This window comes from Ambystoma mexicanum, chromosome 2q (assembly GCF_040938575.1).
Source record: "Ambystoma mexicanum isolate Mex_15411 chromosome 2q, UKY_AmexF1_1, whole genome shotgun sequence".
Classification (NCBI taxonomy): domain Eukaryota; kingdom Metazoa; phylum Chordata; class Amphibia; order Caudata; family Ambystomatidae; genus Ambystoma; species Ambystoma mexicanum.
The window spans coordinates 307212937-307231671 of NC_090924.1; the positions used below are offsets into that span (position 1 = coordinate 307212937).

General features: G+C 47.6%; 1 protein-coding gene across 4 annotated transcripts in view; it reads left to right on the forward strand.

Moving 5' to 3' along the window:
* LOC138569359 (uncharacterized) overlaps positions 1 to 18735 on the forward strand; it is a 1262132-nt gene that overhangs the window by 1127696 nt on the left and 115701 nt on the right. For 3 of the 4 annotated variants that reach the window (XM_069647272.1, XM_069647274.1, XM_069647273.1), the window contains 2 exons: positions 12405 to 12519; positions 16360 to 16547. In XM_069647272.1, the coding sequence (XP_069503373.1) occupies positions 12405 to 12519; positions 16360 to 16547 (303 nt within the window). The remainder of the gene's footprint in view (positions 1 to 12404; positions 12520 to 16359; positions 16548 to 18735) is intronic. The other variant, XM_069647275.1, reaches the window with a different exon arrangement.

Here is an 18735-nt window from a genome sequence, read left to right on the forward strand (position 1 = left end):
AGGGGGCTCCTCCTAATAAACTAACGTAGTTATATCATACTACACTATAATTGTGATAATTATTATACACAACAATTGGCGACGAGGAGCTGGGAGGGAGCCCCCAGATGCGACAAGGGACTGAATAAGAAGACTCATTACACACAAAAGAAGAGATTAACGACTGAACCTGCGCACGCCGGCGCATGAAACAACCAGAAAAAGAAGGCAAGTGCATGTGAGTGTGGTGGTACAGAACAAGGTGAATAAGTATTTAAAGTAAAGCTGAATGAAATAACGCACCGTATGCATCTTCTAAACTGTGCTCGAGACGCGACTAACTGAAACAAATATTAGAGAAAAGCACCCGTATGCGTGCTCTACGTGCCGGCGTGCACGTCTTCAAGAAGGTTGGCATGACAACATGAACAAGTGCAAGCGAATACAATACGCTACGTGTTAAATAACGTACCTAACGAACCACGCTACAAGTCAAAGACTATACAGCCGCTTTGGATCTAATATGGCGCACGCGCGCTGCGGTAAATTTAGCGTTATTTAAGCAAAGTTGGTTATTAAAAAAAAAAAAAAAAAAAAAAAAAAAGTAGTACCCAGTCGCATATCAGAACAAAAAAAAAATTAGGCCGCCATGCAAAACAATATTGCTCCCCCAATGAAGTTTCTGGCACTTCCAGGAAATCCTGTGTGTCCATGGGAACAGTGGCAGGACAATTTTCAGGTATACCTGAGAGCAATAGGGGGATCCAAGTTTAATGATGACTTAAAGGAAGCAACATTGCTTAACTGTATAGGTACTGAGGCACTCAGAATTTTCAGGAATTTACCAGATTTGGACCACACAGATGTAGTTGTGGGTGGTGAATCATCAGCTGGAGCAAGAAAGTACGATGTAGCAATTACCAAACTGACCAAACATTTTGGAAATAAAACCAATGTTGTGTTGGAACGATACAGATTTTTCACGAGGAAACAGAATAAGGGTGAAAGCATAGATGCCTACATAGCTGCGTTGAGAGGTTTGATGGCCACATGCACATTCACAGGAGTGGCAGAGGAATATTTAAGAGACCAACTGGTATTACATGTGGCGGATACACGCATACAGCAACGTCTATGGTAAGCTAAGAATCCCACATTGGATCAGGCAATTGAAATAGCCAGGTCAATTGAGCTTGGTGAAAAATGCTTGAAGGAGGTACAAAGCAAAAAAGAGACTGCTGAGATAAACTCTGTCAGTGGAGTCAGAGATGGACAGTATGGAAATGAAGAAGAGTTGATTGCCATTGTCAGAAGAATAGTCAAGGCAGATGCTGATGCTGGACAGAGACAAGAAAGAGATGGTTCATACAGGATGCCTAACAATTGCTTCAAATGTGGTCGTTTGAGACACATCAATGGGGAAAAAGAATGTCCTGCCATATCGGCTGAATGCTACAGGTGTGGAATGGTAGGGCATTTTGGGAAGTTGTGTCGTAATAGCAGAGGTAGAGGCAGATTCAATAACCGACATACAAGGTATAATGGTCGTTACAATAGAGGAAGAGGCAACACCACGACAAGCATAAAAGCCTTGGAAGAAATAGGCGGTCCAAGTAGCTTGTTAGCAATATCAAACAGATTTGAGGAACAAGTACAGATACTAGCTTTCAATTCTACCGAGAGTGGTGCCGGAGCATGGGTGTCAATGGAATTGGATGGAGTAACGTTAAGAGTTATGGTGGACACAGGTTCACCATATACCATGGTGGATGCAGACACGTACGTCAATGTACTAAAAAAAAGAATGGATGATTTACAACCGACAAAAATGAAGGCTACAGGATATGGCAAGTCTCCCATCAATGTAATTGGTTATGTGTGGGTACATCTGAATTTTGAAGGGAGGAAAACGTACTGTAAGTTACTTGTAGCTGAAGATGGATTTTCTATAGTTGGATGGTGGGAACAAGCAGCACTCAAGATTCGGATACATCCAGGAGAGAATGTACCAATTCTGTGCATTACTGAGAGTAGCTGTAGCACTTCAGAGAGTTTAGCCAAGAGTTTCCCCAAAGTGTTCAATGATAACATAGGGACCCTTAAAGGTTTCAAACACAAGATTATACTTAAAAGAGGAGCAAATCCTATAGTGCACAAAGTTAGAAACATACCCATTGGCACCAGAGAGGCATTAAAGAGTGAATTGGAGAAATTGATCATACAAGACATCATTGAACCAATAGAAAGTTCAGAATGGTTGTCCCCCATCGTTATTGTCAAAAAACCCAATGGATCGATTAGGATGTGTGTCGATCTGAGAGACCTAAATGCCAACATTTGGGTGGACCGCCACCCTCTACCGAATATAGGAGAAATGTTGACCACGATGAAACCAGCGAAATTGTTCACAACACTTGATTTGTCGTCAGCATATCATCAAGTGATGTTGGATGAAGAGTCCAGGCATTTGACATCATTCATTACCCCTCTAGGAGCATTTCGATATAAAAGAATGCCATTCGGATTAGCTTCTGCAGCTGCAGTATTTCAGCGTTTAATGCATCACCCGTTCAATGGTCTTCAAGGAGTTCATTATTTTCAGGACGATATATTGATATCAGCAATGTCCGAGGAAGAACATGATGCTAAGTTATTGGGAATATTACAAGTTATACAGCAGAAAGGCATGACACTAAAAATTGATAAATGCAAGATAAAACAGAATGAGGTAACATATTTGGGTCATCGCATAAATAATGAAGGTATAAAACCCAAAGAATCGCTGGTTGACACCATTCTTAAGATTCCAGACCCACTCAACAAAGATCAACTACGCAGTTTTTTGGGATTAACAGAGTATTATTCGAAATTTGTAGACCATTATGCTGACAGAACAGAACAAATGAGAAAACTAATGTGCAAAGGTACAAGATTTGTTTGGTCTGAAGAATGCAAAAATGAATTTGAAACAATAAAATCACTGATCAACAAGGCACCGGCACTTAAAATGTTTGATTCAAAAGCAAAAACCAGAATATCAGTAGATGCCAGCAACATGGGACTAGGCGGTGTATTGGAGCAAGTTCAAGATGGTGAAGTGGTTCCCATTGCCTTTGCATCCAGAACGTTGAGAGGAGCTGAGAAAAATTACTCCACTATTGAGAAGGAGGCCTTAGGAGTTAAATGGGTCCTTGAACATTTTAAAAGTCTAGTGTGGGGCATACCGATTGAAGTCAGAACTGACCATAAACCATTAATACATGTTTTAAATTCAAAAAATCCACACATGACCTCACCGCGCATAAGAAGGTGGACCTTGATTATTATGCAATATAATGTCAGTATAAAATATACCCCTGGGAAGTCAAATGTAGTGGCAGATTGCTTTTCTCGTTTGCCATGCAGTTCTGATGTGATGGAAGATGAAGGAAATAGCGAACTAACAGACGATCAGAACATGGAGTGCATTATTGCACATATACATCCAAGTTTTTCAAAGGAAGAATGGATTGAGGCGAGAGAACAAGATTCTGAACAGAAACTAGTAAGGAAAGCCATTGAAAATGGGTGGACAGTTGTCGAAGAAAACATCAAATCCTGGGAAAAAATGAGAGATGAATTGACGTGCGATACTACATGCGTATATAGAGGAGATCGTATAATTCCCCCTGTGAAGATGAGAGAGAGAATTATGAAAATAGCGCATGAAGGACATGTAGGAAGAAATTTAACCAAAAGGAGGGTGAGAGAAGCTTACTGGTGGCCCAACATGTGGGGTGAACTAGAAGCTCTTGTCAGAGATTGCACAGCTTGTGCAGTAAGCGATAAAAGCAAGACAACACACGCCACACCATTACAACCAGTGGAAATCCCGAATACTGTATGGACAAAACTGGCGATTGATATAGCAGGACCATATGAAACTTTAGGGCCACAGAAAATCTATTTAATTGTGTTGGTTGACTATACGTCCAAATGGGTGGAGTGCGGCATAGTAGAAGAGTCCGTATCAGCAATGAAGGTGATGAAGTTTTTAGAGGAGATCTTTAACAGAGAAGGGGAGCCTCAAGAAATAATATCAGACAATGGTGCCCAATTCATGTCAGGTGAAATTCAAAATTTTTTCAAGGAAAGAGCAATCAAACATTCCACCACAGCCTTATATCATCCTATGGCAAACGGATTGGTAGAAAGGATGAATCGTTTTATAAAAGGTATTATTCAGTTAGCCATTGTCAACAACATACCTTGGAAAGAGACATTGAAAGAAGCACTAAATACATACAAAGTTACACCCCATTCAGTAACAGAAGAAGAACCTTTCACATTGATGAGAGGGAGAATAGCCACAAACAGACTTAGACCTTCGTGGATAACAAGAAGAAGGAATAAAGAAATTAACTTGGAAGAGATAGTCAACAGAGTAAGAAGGAAACAAGAAGTATACAAAAACTATTATGACACACAGAGACATGTCAAAGAATGCAGTTTTAAGAAAGGAGATTGGGTGAAAGTGAGAGAACCTAGGAGAGTGATGAAGGGAGAATCAAAATTTCGTTTTCCACAAGAAATAAAGGAATGTTCTGGAAAATCAGTAATTTCAGAAGATGGGAAAAAGTGGTCGTGTGATGACATTATCCTGGCTAAAGAGGAGGAAGTTGAAAGGAACAGGAGAGAATTGATGACAAAAGGAGAAATGTTCAAGGATAGGACTAATGAACTAAGATGCATGAACAAGTCGCATGTTCAAGAGAATAAAAAAGAAGAAAGGGCAGGAGATAATCAATCATCTGCGAGAATCAAGAAAAGAGTGTGGAATCGAAATCAAGACTATGTATTATTAGAGATCTCTTAAAAGATTTTAGACTACATCTCAACAAGCAACAAAGAATGTCTTGACAAACTGTATCCTTTTTTTCTCGCTGTATATGTAGTCATTCATTGCACTTATGCATAATATGTAGATAACTGTAAATAGCCCCTTGGCTATTAATGTTTGTGTTAAATTATTATAGAAGGGAAGATGTTATGATAGTTTTCCTATTGTTTACAGCATGACCTAGTACGTCATGCTGCATGTGTCTTTGTAACATTCTGTAATCACTGGAGCGTGTTCGTGTATGGTTCTAGAATGTTGTTGGAGCCATACACGAAGATGCTCCAGGTTTGATGGTTGGCCTTCAAGGGGGCTCCTCCTAATAAACTAACGTAGTTATATCATACTACACTATAATTGTGATAATTATTATACACAACAAGGGCGTTTCTCTTGCAATGAGCGTACACTATGAAAACTCTAGTCAAGGTTAGCCCCATTTTCCGTGATGTTTCTATGTGTGAACATGTTAGATAACTTGGATGAAAATATGTCAAAATGTTTTATTTATATTGGGTATCTGTTGCCTAGCAACCGCCCTTTGTGAAGCAAACATCGCAAAGAGTTAACGGCATACGTCAGATAGTCGCACAGCATAGCATTCAGAGTTGGAGGCAAAAGCTCACATGTACAGTTTGAGGGGAACATTTAACAGCGCTGAGATGGGGCTGGGGTGAAAAAGGAGGCCGGGCTCTAGTGGCTGGTTGTCATGAGGGATGCTGGTTGGGTGGATTCTGTTGATGCAGGTGGTGGCTGAGGAGGGATACTGGGCTGGGTGGGTTCTGGTGATGCAGGTGGTGGCTGAGGAGGGATACTGGGTTGGGTGGGTTCTGTTGATGTGGGTGGTGGCTGAGGAGGGATACTGGGCTGGGTGGGTTCTGGTGGTGTGTGTGGGTCTGAGGAGGGAAACTGGGCTGGTGGGTTCTGGTGGTGTGTGTGGGTCTGAGGAGGGATACTGGGCTGGTTGGGTTCTGGTGATGAGGGTGGGTCTGAGGAGGGAAACTGGGCTGGTGGGTTCTGGTGGTGTGTGTGGGTCTGAGGAGGGATACTGGGCTGAGTGGGTTCTGGTGGTGTGTGTGGGTCTGAGGAGGGAAACTGGGCTGGTGGGTTCTGGTGGTGTGTGTGGGTCTGAGGAGGGATACTGGGCTGGGTGGGTTCTGGTGATGTGGATGGGTCTGAGGAGGGATACTGGGCTGGGTGGGTTCTGGTGATGTGGTTGGGCCTGAGGTGGGATACTGGGCTGGGTGGGTTCTGGTGATGTGGATGGGTCTGAGGAGGGATACTGGGCTGGGTGGGTTTTGGTGATGTGGTTGGGCCTGAGGAGGGATACTGGGCTGGGTGGGTTCTGGTGATGTGGGTGGGTCTGAGGAGGGATACTGGGCTGGGTGGATTCTGTTGATGCAGGTGGTGGCTGAGGAGGGATACTGGGCTGGGTGGGTTCTGGTGATGCAGGTGGTGGCTGAGGAGGGATACTGGGTTGGGTGGGTTCTGTTGATGTGGGTGGTGGCTGAGGAGGGATACTGGGCTGGGTGGGTTCTGGTGATGCGGTTGGTGGCTGAGGAGGGATGCTGGGCTGGGTGGGTTCTGGTGATATGGGTGGTACCTGAGGAGGGATACTGGGCTGGGTGGGTTCTGGTGATGCGGTTGGTGGCTGAGGAGGGATGCTGGGCTGGGTGGGTTCTGGTGATATGGTTGGGTCTGAGGAGGGATACTGGGCTGGGTGGGTTCTGGTGATGTGGATGGGTCTGAGGAGGGATACTGGGCTGGTTGGGTTCTGGTGATGAGGGTGGGACTGAGGAGGGAAACTGGGCTGGTGGGTTCTGGTGGTGTGTGTGGGTCTGAGGAGGGATACTGGGCTGGGTGGGTTCTGGTGATGTGGATGGGTCTGAGGAGGGATACTGGGCTGGGTGGGTTCTGGTGATGTGGTTGGGCCTGAGGAGGGATACTGGGCTGGGTGGGTTCTGGTGATGTGGATGGGTCTGAGGAGGGATAATGGGTTGGGTGGATTCTGTTGATGCGGGTGGTGGCTGAGGACGGATACTGGGTTGGGTGGGTTCTGGTGATGCGGTTGGTGGCTGAGGAGGGATACTGGGTTGGGTGGGTTCTGTTGATGTGGGTGGTGGCTGAGGAGGGATACTGGGCTGGGTGGGTTCTGGTGATGCGGTTGGTGGCTGAGTAGGGATGCTGGGCTGGGTGGGTTCTGGTGATATGGTTGGGTCTGAGGAGGGATACTGGGCTGGGTGAGTTCTGGTGACGTGGTTGGGTCTGAGGAGGGATACTGGTCCTGGTGGGTTCTGGTGATGCGGTTGGGTCTGAGGAGGGATACTGGGCTGGGTGAGTTGTGGTGATGTGGTTGGGTCTGAGGAGGGATACTGGGCTGGGTGGGTTCTGGTGATGTGGTTGGGTCTGAGGAGGGATACTGGGCTGGGTAAGTTCTGGTGATGTGGTTGGGTCTGAGGAGGGATACTGGGCTGGGTGGGTTCTGGTGATGTGGTTGGGTCTGAGGAGGGATACTGGGCTGGGTGGGTTCTGGTGATGTGCTTCGGTCTGAGGAGGGATACTGGGCTGGGTGGATTCTGGTGATATGGTTGGGTCTGAGGAGGGATACTGGGCTGGGTGGGTTATGGTGATGTGGATGGGTCTGAGGAGGGATACTGGGCTGGTTGGGTTCTGGTGATGAGGGTGGGTCTGAGGAGGGAAACTGGGCTGGTGGGTTCTGGTGGTGTGTGTGGGTCTGAGGAGGGATACTGGGCTGGGTGGGTTCTGGTGATGTGGATGGGTCTGAGGAGGGATACTGGGCTGGGTGAGTTCTGGTGATGTGGTTGGGTCTGAGGAGGGATACTGGGCTGGGTGGGTTCTGGTGATGTGGTTGGGTCTGAGGAGGGATACTGGGCTGGGTGGGTTCTGGTGATGTGGATGGGTCTGAGGAGGGATACTGGGCTGGGTGGGTTCTGGTGATGTGGATGGATCTGAGGAGGGATACTGGGCTGGGTGGGTTCTGGTGATGTGGTTGGGCCTGAGGAGGGATACTGGGCTGGGTGGGTTCTGGTGATGTGGATGGGTCTGAGGAGGGATACTGGGTTGGGTGGATTCTGTTGATGCGGGTGGTGGCTGAGGACAGATACTGGGTTGGGTGGGTTCTGGTGATGCAGTTGGTGGCTGAGGAGGGATACTGGGCTGGGTGGGTTCTGTTGATGTGGGTGGTGGCTGAGGAGGGATACTGGGCTGGGTGGGTTCTGGTGATGCGGTTGGTTGCTGAGGAGGGATGCTGGGCTGGGTGGGTTCTGGTGATATGGTTGGGTCTGAGGAGGGATACTGGGCTGGGTGAGTTTTGGTGACGTGGTTGGGTCTGAGGAGGGATACTGGTCCAGGTGGGGTCTGGTGCTGCGGTTGGGTCTGAGGAGGGATACTGGGCTGGGTGAGTTCTGGTGATGTGGTTAGGTCTGAGGAGGGATACTGGGCTGGGTGGGGTCTGGTGATGTGGTTGGGTCTGAGGAGGGATACTGGGCTGGGTAAGTTCTCGTGATGTGGTTGGGTCTGAGGAGGGATACTGGGCTGGGTGGGTTCTGGTGATGTGGTTGGGTCTGAGGAGGGATACTGGGCTGGGTGGGTTCTGGTGATGTGGTTCGATCTGAGGAGGGATACTGGGCTGGGTGGGTTCTGGTGATGCAGGTGGGTCTGAGGAGGGATACTGGGCTGGGTGGGTTCTGGTGATGTGGATTGGTCTGAGGAGGGATACTGGGCTGGTTGGGTTCTGGTGATGAGGGTGGGACTGAGGAGGGAAACTGGGCTGGTGGGTTCTGGTGGTGTGTGTGGGTCTGAGGAGGGATACTGGGCTGGGTGGGTTCTGGTGATGTGGGTGGGTCTGAGGAGGGATACTGGGCTGGGTGGGTTCTGGTGATGTGGTTGGGCATGAGGAGGGATACTGGGCTGGGTGGGTTCTGGTGATGTGGATGGGTCTGAGGAGGGATACTTGGCTGGGTGGGTTTTGGTGATGTGGTTGGGCCTGAGGAGGGATACTGGGCTGGGTGGGTTCTGGTGATGTGGATGGGTCTGAGGAGGGATAATGGGTTGGGTGGATTCTGTTGATGCGGGTGGTGGCTGAGGACGGATACTGGGTTGGGTGGGTTCTGGTGATGCGGTTGGTGGCTGAGGAGGGATACTGGGTTGGGTGGGTTCTGTTGATGTGGGTGGTGGCTGAGGAGGGATACTGGGCTGGGTGGGTTCTGGTGATGCGGTTGTTGGCTGAGGAGGGATGCTGGGCTGGGTGGGTTCTGTTGATATGGTTGGGTCTGAGGAGGGATACTGGGCTGGGTGAGTTCTGGTGATGTGGTTGGGTCTGAGGAGGGATACTGGTCCGGGTGGGTTCTGGTGATGCGGTTGGGTCTGAGGAGGGATACTGGGCTGGGTGAGTTGTGGTGATGTGGTTGGGTCTGAGAAGGGATACTGGGCTGGGTGGGTTCTGGTGATGTGGTTGGGTCTGAGGAGGGATACTGGGCTGGGTAAGTTCTGGTGATGTGGTTGGGTCTGAGGAGGGATACTGGGCTGGGTGGGTTCTGGTGATGTGGTTGGGTCTGAGGAGGGATACTGGGCTGGGTGGGTTCTGGTGATGTGGTTCGGTCTGAGGAGGGATACTGGGCTGGGTGGATTCTGGTGATATGGTTGGGTCTCAGGAGGGATACTGGGCTGGGTGGGTTCTGGTGATGTGGATGGGTCTGAGGAGGGATACTGGGCTGGTTGGGTTCTGGTGATGAGGGTGGGTCTGAGGAGGGAAACTGGGCTGGTGGGTTCTGGTGGTGTGTGTGGGTCTGAGGAGGGATACTGGGCTGGGTGGGTTCTGGTGATGTGGATGGGTCTGAGGAGGGATACTGGCTGGGTGGGTTCTGGTGATGTGGTTGGGCCTGAGGAGGGATACCGGGCTGGGTGGGTTGTGGTGATGTGGATGGGTCTCTGGAGGGATGCTGGCTGGGTGGGTTCTGGTGATGTGGATGGGTCTGAGGAGGGATATTGGGTTCGGTGGGTTCTGGTGATGTGGTTGGGTCTGAGGAGGGATACTGGGCTGGTTGGGTACTGGTGATGTGGGTGGGTCTGAGGAGGGAAGCTGGGCTTCATGGGTTCTGGTAATGTGGGTGAGGCTGAGGAGGGATACTGGGCTGGGTGGGTTCTGGTGATGCAGGTGGGTCTGAGGAGGGATACTGGTCTGGGTGGGTTCTGGTGATGAGGTTGGGTCTGAGGAGGGATACTGGGCTGGGTGGGTTCTGGTGATGTGGTTGGGTCTGAGGAGGGATACTGGGCTGGGTGGGTTCTGGTGATGTGGTTGGATCTGAGGAGGGATACTGGGCTGAGTGGGTTCTGGTGATATGGTTGGGTCTGATGAGGGATACTGGGCTGGGTGGGTTCTGGTGATGTGGATGGGTCTGAGGAGGGATACTGGGCTGGGTGGGTTCTGGTGATGTGGGTGGGTCTGAGGAGGGATACTAGGTTGGGTGGGTTCTGGTGATGTGGTTGGGTCTGAGGAGGGATACTGGGCTGGGTGGGTTCTGGTGATGTGGATAGGTCTGAGGAGGGAAAGTGGGCTGGGTGGGTTCTGGTGATGTGGTTGGGTCTGAGGAGGGATACTGGGCTGGGTGGGTTCTGGTGATGTGGTTGGGTCTGAGGAGGGATACTGGGCTGGGTGGGTTCTGGTGATGTGGTTGGGTCTGAGGAGGGATACTGGGCTGGGTGGGTTCTGGTGATGTGGTTGGATCTGAGGTGGGATACTGGGCTGAGTGGGTTCTGGTGATGTGGGTGGGTCTGAGGAGGGATACTGGGTTGGGTGGGTTCTGGTGATGTGGGTGGGTCTGAGGAGGGATACTGGGCTTGGTTGTTTCTGGTGATGCAGGTGGATCTGAGGAGGGCTACTGGTCTGGGTGGGTTCTGGAACCCACCCAGCCCAGTATCCCTCCTCAGACCCAACCATATCACCAGAACCCACCCAGCCCACTTTCCCTCCTCAGACCTATCCACATCACCAGAACCCACCCAGCCCAGTATCCCTCCTCAGACCCAACCACATCACCAGAACCCACCCAACCCAGTATCCCTCCTCAGACCCACCCACATCACCAGAACCCACCCAGCCCAGTATCCCTCCTCAGACCCATCCACATGAGGAGGGACACTGGGCTGGGTAGGTTCTGGTGATGTGGTTGGGTCTGAGGAGGGATACTGGGCTGGGTGGGTTCTGGTGATGTGGTTGGGTCTGAGGAGGGATACTGGGCTGGGTGAGTTCTGGTGATGTGGTTGGGTCTGAGGAGGGATACTGGGCTGGTTGGGTTCTGGTGATGAGGGTGGGTCTGAGGAGGGAAACTGGCTGGGTGGGTTCTGGTGGTGTGTGTGGGTCTGAGGAGGGATACTTGGCTGGCTGGGTTCTGGTGATGTGGATGGGTCTGAGGAGGGATACTGGGTTGGGTGGGTTCTGGTGATGTGGCTGGGTCTGAGGAGAGATACTGGGCTGGGTGGGTTCTGGTGATGTGGGTGGGTCTGAGGAGGGATACTGGGTTGGGTGGGTTCTGGTGATGTGGGTGGGTCTGAGGAGGGATACTGGGCTGGGTGGGTTCTGGTGATGTGGTTACGTCTGAGGAGGGAAAGTGGGCTGGGTGGGTTCTGGTGATGTGGCTGGGTCTGAGGAGAGATACTGGGCTGGGTGGGTTCTTGTGATGTGGGTGGGTCTGAGGAGGGATGCTGGCTCGGTGGGTTCTGGTGATGTGGATGGGTCTGAGGAGGGATACTGGGTTGGGTGGATTCTGGTGATGTGGTTGGGTCTGAGGAAGGATATTGGGCTGGGTGGGTTCTGGTGATGTGGGTGGGTCTGAGGAGGGAAGCTGGGCTTCGTGGGTTCTGGTAATGTGGATAAGGCTGAGGAGGGATACTGGGCTGTGTTGGTTCTGGTGATGCAGGTGGGTCTGAGGAGGGATACTGGTCCGGGTGGGTTCTGGTGATGCGGTTGGGTCTGAGGAGGGATACTGGGCTGGGTGAGTTCTGGTGATGCGGTTGGGTCTGAGGAGGGAAACTGGGCTGGGTTGGTTCTGGTGATGTGGGTGGGTCTGAGGAGGGATACTGGGCTGGGTGGGTTCTGGTCATGCGGAAGGGTCTGAGGAGGGATACTGGGCTGGGTGGGTTCTGGTGATGTCGGTGGGTCTGAGGAGGGATACTGGGCTGTGTGGGTTCTGGTGATGCGGCGGGGGTCTGAGGACAGTTAATGGGTGGGGTGGGTTCTGGTGATGTGGAAGGGTCTGAGGAGGGATACTTGGCTGGGTGGGTCCTAATCCAGAAAGCCTGTTTCCCATGAATTTCTTTTTGGGATCTCTTCAAAAAGTACCAGAATAGAAAATGAACTGCATGGTGCTCCCAGGAACCTCACAAACCAATCTTGGCTACGTCACCAGATCCAGTGACTAGTCCATGTACTATGGGATCCAAATGTGTCTTTGTGAGGTCAGACCTCTGTTGTCACAGCCCTCCCTTCTGCATCTTCCTTTATAATGGTTTGCCATTCCTCTCTCGCCAGCAGTAACAATATCACCTGCGAGGAGTTGAAGCTGGCCTCCACGGCGGACATCAGCACCTTGGCGGGCGATTCCATTCGAACGAACAATCTGCTGGCAAAGCTGAACAGCTGTTTTGTAAGTTTTATTTACCCTAACAAAGAGAACCACTCACATGCGGGTGGGTACTGGTAGGGAGGGGTAGAAGTGTTTTTTATGAAGTAGTGGAACGGCGACCCTGGAAGAGGACGGGGTAAGGCTGGTATGCAACATATGTGTCATGGGATTGCAGCGTGGGCAGCTTGACAGTGAGGCGGGTGGGACGGGCACAGGGAGGACATCTCCCTGTATTGCTTTTCACTTGGTTTCTTCCAGTCGGTAGGTCAGCTGGAGACTTTGTACACCACCTTTGTTGAATACATCCTCTCTACTCGTTTTACTAAGCTGTCATGGAACTCGTAACTAATATGTGCTTGAACAGAGGTTTCTTCAGCGGGCTCCTAAAACTAGAATTCTGCTCTCATGAATAAAATGTGTTCATTTGTACCAAAGCCTGAAAGCTTTTCATACCCTTCTCTTGTCTCTCACCCACCCTTTGGAACCCAATCCCGGTATCAGTTTGGAATACCTCACAATGCTCCAATGTTTGCAAATCTCTCAAAATGTGGCTTTTTCAACAACACCTGACCCAGGACAAATCCCTACAGATATACAGACCGCCACACAGACCGTAACTCACAGTACTGAGCAACTGGTAGAAGATGGCCGCCCATACGCTGGCTCCCCCCACCATGTGCAGCAGTGCGCTGCTCTTGAACCACCTCCGCACCTTCAACAGTAAAATAAAATACCCTTTGGTCTGACAGATAGTCCTAGGGATAAATAGTTGGCAATACTCCATAGACCAACGGTTCCGTCCTGGAATACACCATGTAATAATATCCTTAAGGTTGGCAGCAGCAGCCCCATGGATGCATTTGAAGATGATGCAAAGAATGTTAAGCTGAAATCTTTCCTCAACTGGAAGCCAGAGCAGGTCCCTGCAAGCGGCTTGAGCATTATAACCTTTTCTGCATCCAGAAACCAATTAGCTTTGAGCCACCTGGAATCGGCTAATATGTTGTATTGGCGTGCCCCCCCCCCCGCCACCCCAGGAGTGCATTACAATAGTCTGAGCTACTAGTCTTTAAGGCTCCTACTACAACTGCGCTTGTCTCCGTTGGCACGAAGGGTCAAATCCCACGTAGCCATCTGATCTTAAAATAGCATCCCTTGTGAGGGGCCTTTATCCACTATAATGTTTAAGCATTTCATCTGAGATAATGTCACATGTTTTCCTAAAATCTGGGGGTGATGGGGTGTGAGGAGAGAATACTTCTTAGTATTAGCAGGACCTCCTCTATCTTCCCCGAGGTATGATGAAAGCAACTAGAGTCTATCCAGTATTAGCAGGACTTCCTCTATCTTCCCCGGGTTATGATGAAAGCAACTAGAGTCTATCCAGTATTAGCAGGACCTCCTCTATCTTCCTGGGCTATGATGAAAGCAACTAGAGTCTATCCAGTATTAGCAGGACCAACTCTATCTTCCCCAGGCTATGATGAAAGCAATTAGAGTCTATCCATTATTTGTAGGGCCTCCTCTATCTTCCCCGGGCTATGATGAAAGCACCTAGAGTATATCCAGTATTTGCAGGACCTCCTCTATCTTCCCTGGGCTATGATGAAAGCAACTGGAGTCTATCCAGGTTTAGATGCTGTACAGGGCTCCAGAGGTGACAGATTTCAGCTTAGTTGTAATTGTCATAGGGTGATAAAATGAAGAGGTATGCTTTCATTACAAAAAGAATGGTTTATGGAATTGTAAAACGAGGTTGCAAAAGGAAGGGGAAGTATAAACAAAGCTACATTAAAAGGTCAACGTGGTGGGACTCAGTTCCCAGTAGTTACCAATCACTTCGACCTCTGCAGTAGAGTTTAGCGCATTCAACATCCCAAAATCAATTCAGGGGAATCCCCATTACTGTGTTAAAACTGTTGCACAATATCCAGTCATCATGTGAGGGTCAAACACTTGGTAGTCATGAATGATGGCAATGTGAAATGTAAAGGGAACGAATGGGCTAGGATGCCAGGCTAATGGAAGAGTGTCTGTGGAAGGGAGGTGAAAGGGTGGTGGTAAAATGGGAGGTGAGAGTGGAGGGAATATGAACCCCATCATTTAGCAAGAAGAGAACACTTTGGTGTCAGTAAATCTCTAGCATGACAGTTGCCTATTCTTGCTAGCGGGGATCCACGGGTAGCCATGATGAAAACCACCTTCCTTTCATTAAATCAAGAAATAACTCCGTGACTCTGCGCCAATTTCTTTCAAAAAGTAATCTGATTTTTATTGAATCAAAAAATGTTTTTGTTTCCTCAATACGCCCTCTATAGGGTCAAACACATAAGGTCAAAAAATCCAAATCGCCCTGTATGACACGTGTCTCGGCTCAATAGAGCCTTTCTCAAATCTGGGCTACTCAGGTGTATTCTACTAATATACATAACATAATATATTATTGGATAGTTAATTTAAAAAAAATTCAAATACAAACAGATTTGTGTATAATCACAACATTCCCCCAATAATAGTTCCCCCCAAATTATGTTCAAGATACCAATTTACAGACAGAGATTAAGGATTGCTAACGGGGAGGAATGTATGGGTCATAAGACAAAACAGGCATTTATGCAAATAGATTATATATAGCACAAGGGAGGGAAAAAGTAGGTACACAGGGAACCAAACAAACAGAAACAAGAATGATTTGATACCATCAATTATACAATGTAAAAACCAAAAATAATAAATAAATGAATTGGAGAAAAAGAGAAAAACAGAGAAAAAATACAAAATTATTGACAAGGATTGTATGATATTAATCAGTTGGAGTTTTCTCTATTGTATATTCAAACAAGTAATGACTTAACCTTAGGTACATGAAATATCCACTGATAGTGTTGCGCTGGTTCAGAATTATATTGGGTTTAATCCCATGCTCCTTCTCTGTCAATTGCATATAATTGAATATATTTAATCTACTTCCAATTGAGAGAAGTGAAATGTATATTGTTTACTGAAACTACCTAGTATTTCTGAGATATTGACTATGGTCACTCATGCATTCAACTACTATATAAACATCAATATTACAACCTGTAAAGTTGGCTAAGTAACGTATATTCGAATATACATTCCCCATTCTACTGCTCCACTAAAAATGTTGTTTGAGTAATTATACATGTGACATCATAGTCATATCAACAAATATACGTTTTTTAGTGCATTAACCATCACATGATTTGTATACAGTGCTGAAATTGTTAACTTTCCAATTGAACAAGTACATTCATCATATTACATCATTTTCACCAACATCTTGTTAGAACTATATGCATATTGCACACTCATAGAAACTACACCATTTCAGTGTCTTTGTTTAGGCCTGTTACTGTAGAGTGAAAGTGACAAATAAGTCTGGCTTCTGCTTGCCGTAATGCTCTTAGTCTGTCCCCACCTCTTTTAGACATGGTGACTTGTTGTAGTCCAACAAATTTGATCAACATTTTTTGATTCAATAAAAATCAGATTACTTTTTGAAAGAAATTGGCGCAGAGTCACGGAGTTATTTCTTGATTTAATACAATTTCACGGTATAGGCTTTATACCGACAACTCCGAGGAACTGTGACATTGTGTGTAAAGTATAATTTTCGAAATTCTGAATTAAGGGGTTCAATATCAAAAAGGAATATTAAGGAGTCGCCCACAAGACCAGCTGTAAACAGTAAAAGCCAAATACGTTTTTCATACACCTTCCTTTCATATCTTGTGTAACTGTTGTCTATTCATTATGCATATTTAGTATTTTTTCTTTCCTTTTGGTTTCAATTTTGCATACGTGTCTTATTGTGTGCCCACTATCATCCACACCCAGGTGACCAATGGCGCCGTCCCCAGGGACACCATAAGCAGCCTGGGAAATCTGGTGTGCCTGTTGGATCCGTCGGTGATCACCAAATCAGATCCTCAGATCATCCAGAACCTAAAGCAGTGTCCACAGCTCAGTGATGACCAGCAGAGTGCCATGCGCTCCGTGCTCAGCAGTGGCAGTACCTCGTACGGGTGAGTTCACCTGGGGATTCCTGTGCGGTACCAAGATGCCTCTGGTGCTTGCAGGTGCTTGCTCACCAAACCAAAATGCAATTGCAAATGCAAGCGCAACAGATTGTTCCATTGGGAGAACTCATCTTGGTGTACATATGTGCATGTCTGATTCCACTGACTCATCACGTGGTTCCATTTCTCCACCTTTTTCACCCGGACGTGGATGTAACCCCTGCACTGTTCACATTGATTCTTTCTTAACTTTTAAGATATTTATTAAGGATTTCTAATTTACTTAATTACCCCGTCTGGTTTTCTGATTCAGAAGAGACATACCTCAGACTGTATGTAAGTCACGCCACTCACCTTTAGTGGGGGCTACCCAATACCGACTTCACCCTTACCAGTGACCTCTTTTGTAATGTGATTTGTATGTCCTTAATGTTAATGACCGTGGCAACAGCTAAGTTCCTTGAAAGCTTGGAATTGGAAGAAAAGTCAACTGGGAACGAATAGAAAACTGACAATTTTAAAGATTACAAAAAAGGACATACGAGAAGCGTATCGGAGGATACAAGCAAGTCAGAGGAAACCTTTACTTTTCCCTTAAACATGCAAATAAGAAAACGTTTTTGTAAAAATTGTAATACAATTAAACACAAAAAAAAAGGTATTTATATAGCGCACCGTCACCAATTGAGTTGGTCTCCAGGCGCTCAGGCGGATCTGCAAACAAAGAGGTGGGGATGGGTTTGTGGGGTGGAGAGGGCGTAGGAAAGTGAGAAGGTTGTGTCCTGTTGGCATCTTCAGTTCTGTTTTCACAGTGTGCTTAGCTTGGGTGTGAATATCGGATTCAAGCGAGTCCTTGCGTGCTGTTGTTGCTATCTATGTGTTGATTGTTTGTTGTTGCCTTGTGGTGAAGTGTGTGCAGTTTGCTGTGAGCGAAGTGGTTGTGTTGGTTTTTGTGGGATTTAAGTGTGCAGAAATGTGAGGTTTTGGTTAGCGGGTTATCTGCTTCTTAATCCTTGTATTTTTGTAATCTACACTTTACTCCACAATGCTCGGAAATATACCCAGTCAAGGTCTTTGGATTTGGAAATGTTCTCCAAAAGGCCTAAGAAACACTTGTGTACAGGTGCGTTATAAATGACTTATCATATCATGACACTAAAGAGGTTACTTCACATTCTCGAGATGGACACTGAAAGGACACAGAATAAGGAAAAGCACCCCAAGCGATTCCTCTCTCAGCGGTCCATCAAAGCAGCAGAAAGAGGAGCTGTGCTTCCCACTTCATGGATGATAATGACTCTACAAGGAATCGCCATCAAAGGTACAGTTCCTCTCCAGCTCCTCTGTTTCAGAGCAGTGGGAGGTATTCAGGTGGCTAATGATGCCTTGTTGAAGCCGATAATGGCACCTCTTTCGACTGCAACCACAAGCTTGCTAGCAGCTAAGATAGTGGAGGCTGCTATCCTAGAGCGCCTTGCAGCTCTGTCTACGAGCCTCAGTGCCCTGACGCCAAAATTCTTAGCTTGACACCTTGCTGTACTCAGCTCTGGTTTCTAGAACACAATATTGTACATTTTAAAAATGAGCAAGATCTATGACTAAAAGAAATATCCTGTCCCCACTGTACTGCAGCTTTTGAAATCTGGAGTGATTGACGACTTCACAGAGGAGTTCTATGGCCAAAATGAAGAGTTGTCTGTAGTTTGTAGACATCACCTGTCTGTAGTTTGTACACATCACCTGACTTCGATTCTATGCAAGCTTTGGCTTTTGGTAAACTTCATTGGTCTATCCAGAAGACTATTGCCAAAGGTGTACATACTCTTAAGCTTGATTGCATTGACGCAGCCTGTGTTCCAGTTTGATCTCACTGACATCCTTGATCAGGGACCCAAGGAAGATGCTGCTCCCTTTTAAAACAGCTGTTTCTGTCCCTGTCAAAGCTTCAGCATGCCTCTAACCCTGTGGACGGGACAGTGACAAGAAGCATTGCCCTGCCCCAATGGATCCAAGTTGGTTATCCACACTCCCGACTTTGGAAAACCTAGTGTTTCAGGCATCCACTGCAGGGTTGGGTTCCACGACGGACCGGGAAAGTAAAACACCTTGAAGCGATGGGATGCAAGGTATTTGTTTCTATGGAGTGTGGTCTTCGAGGCTGATGAACATCTGCTCATGCAGTAACAGAGATGGA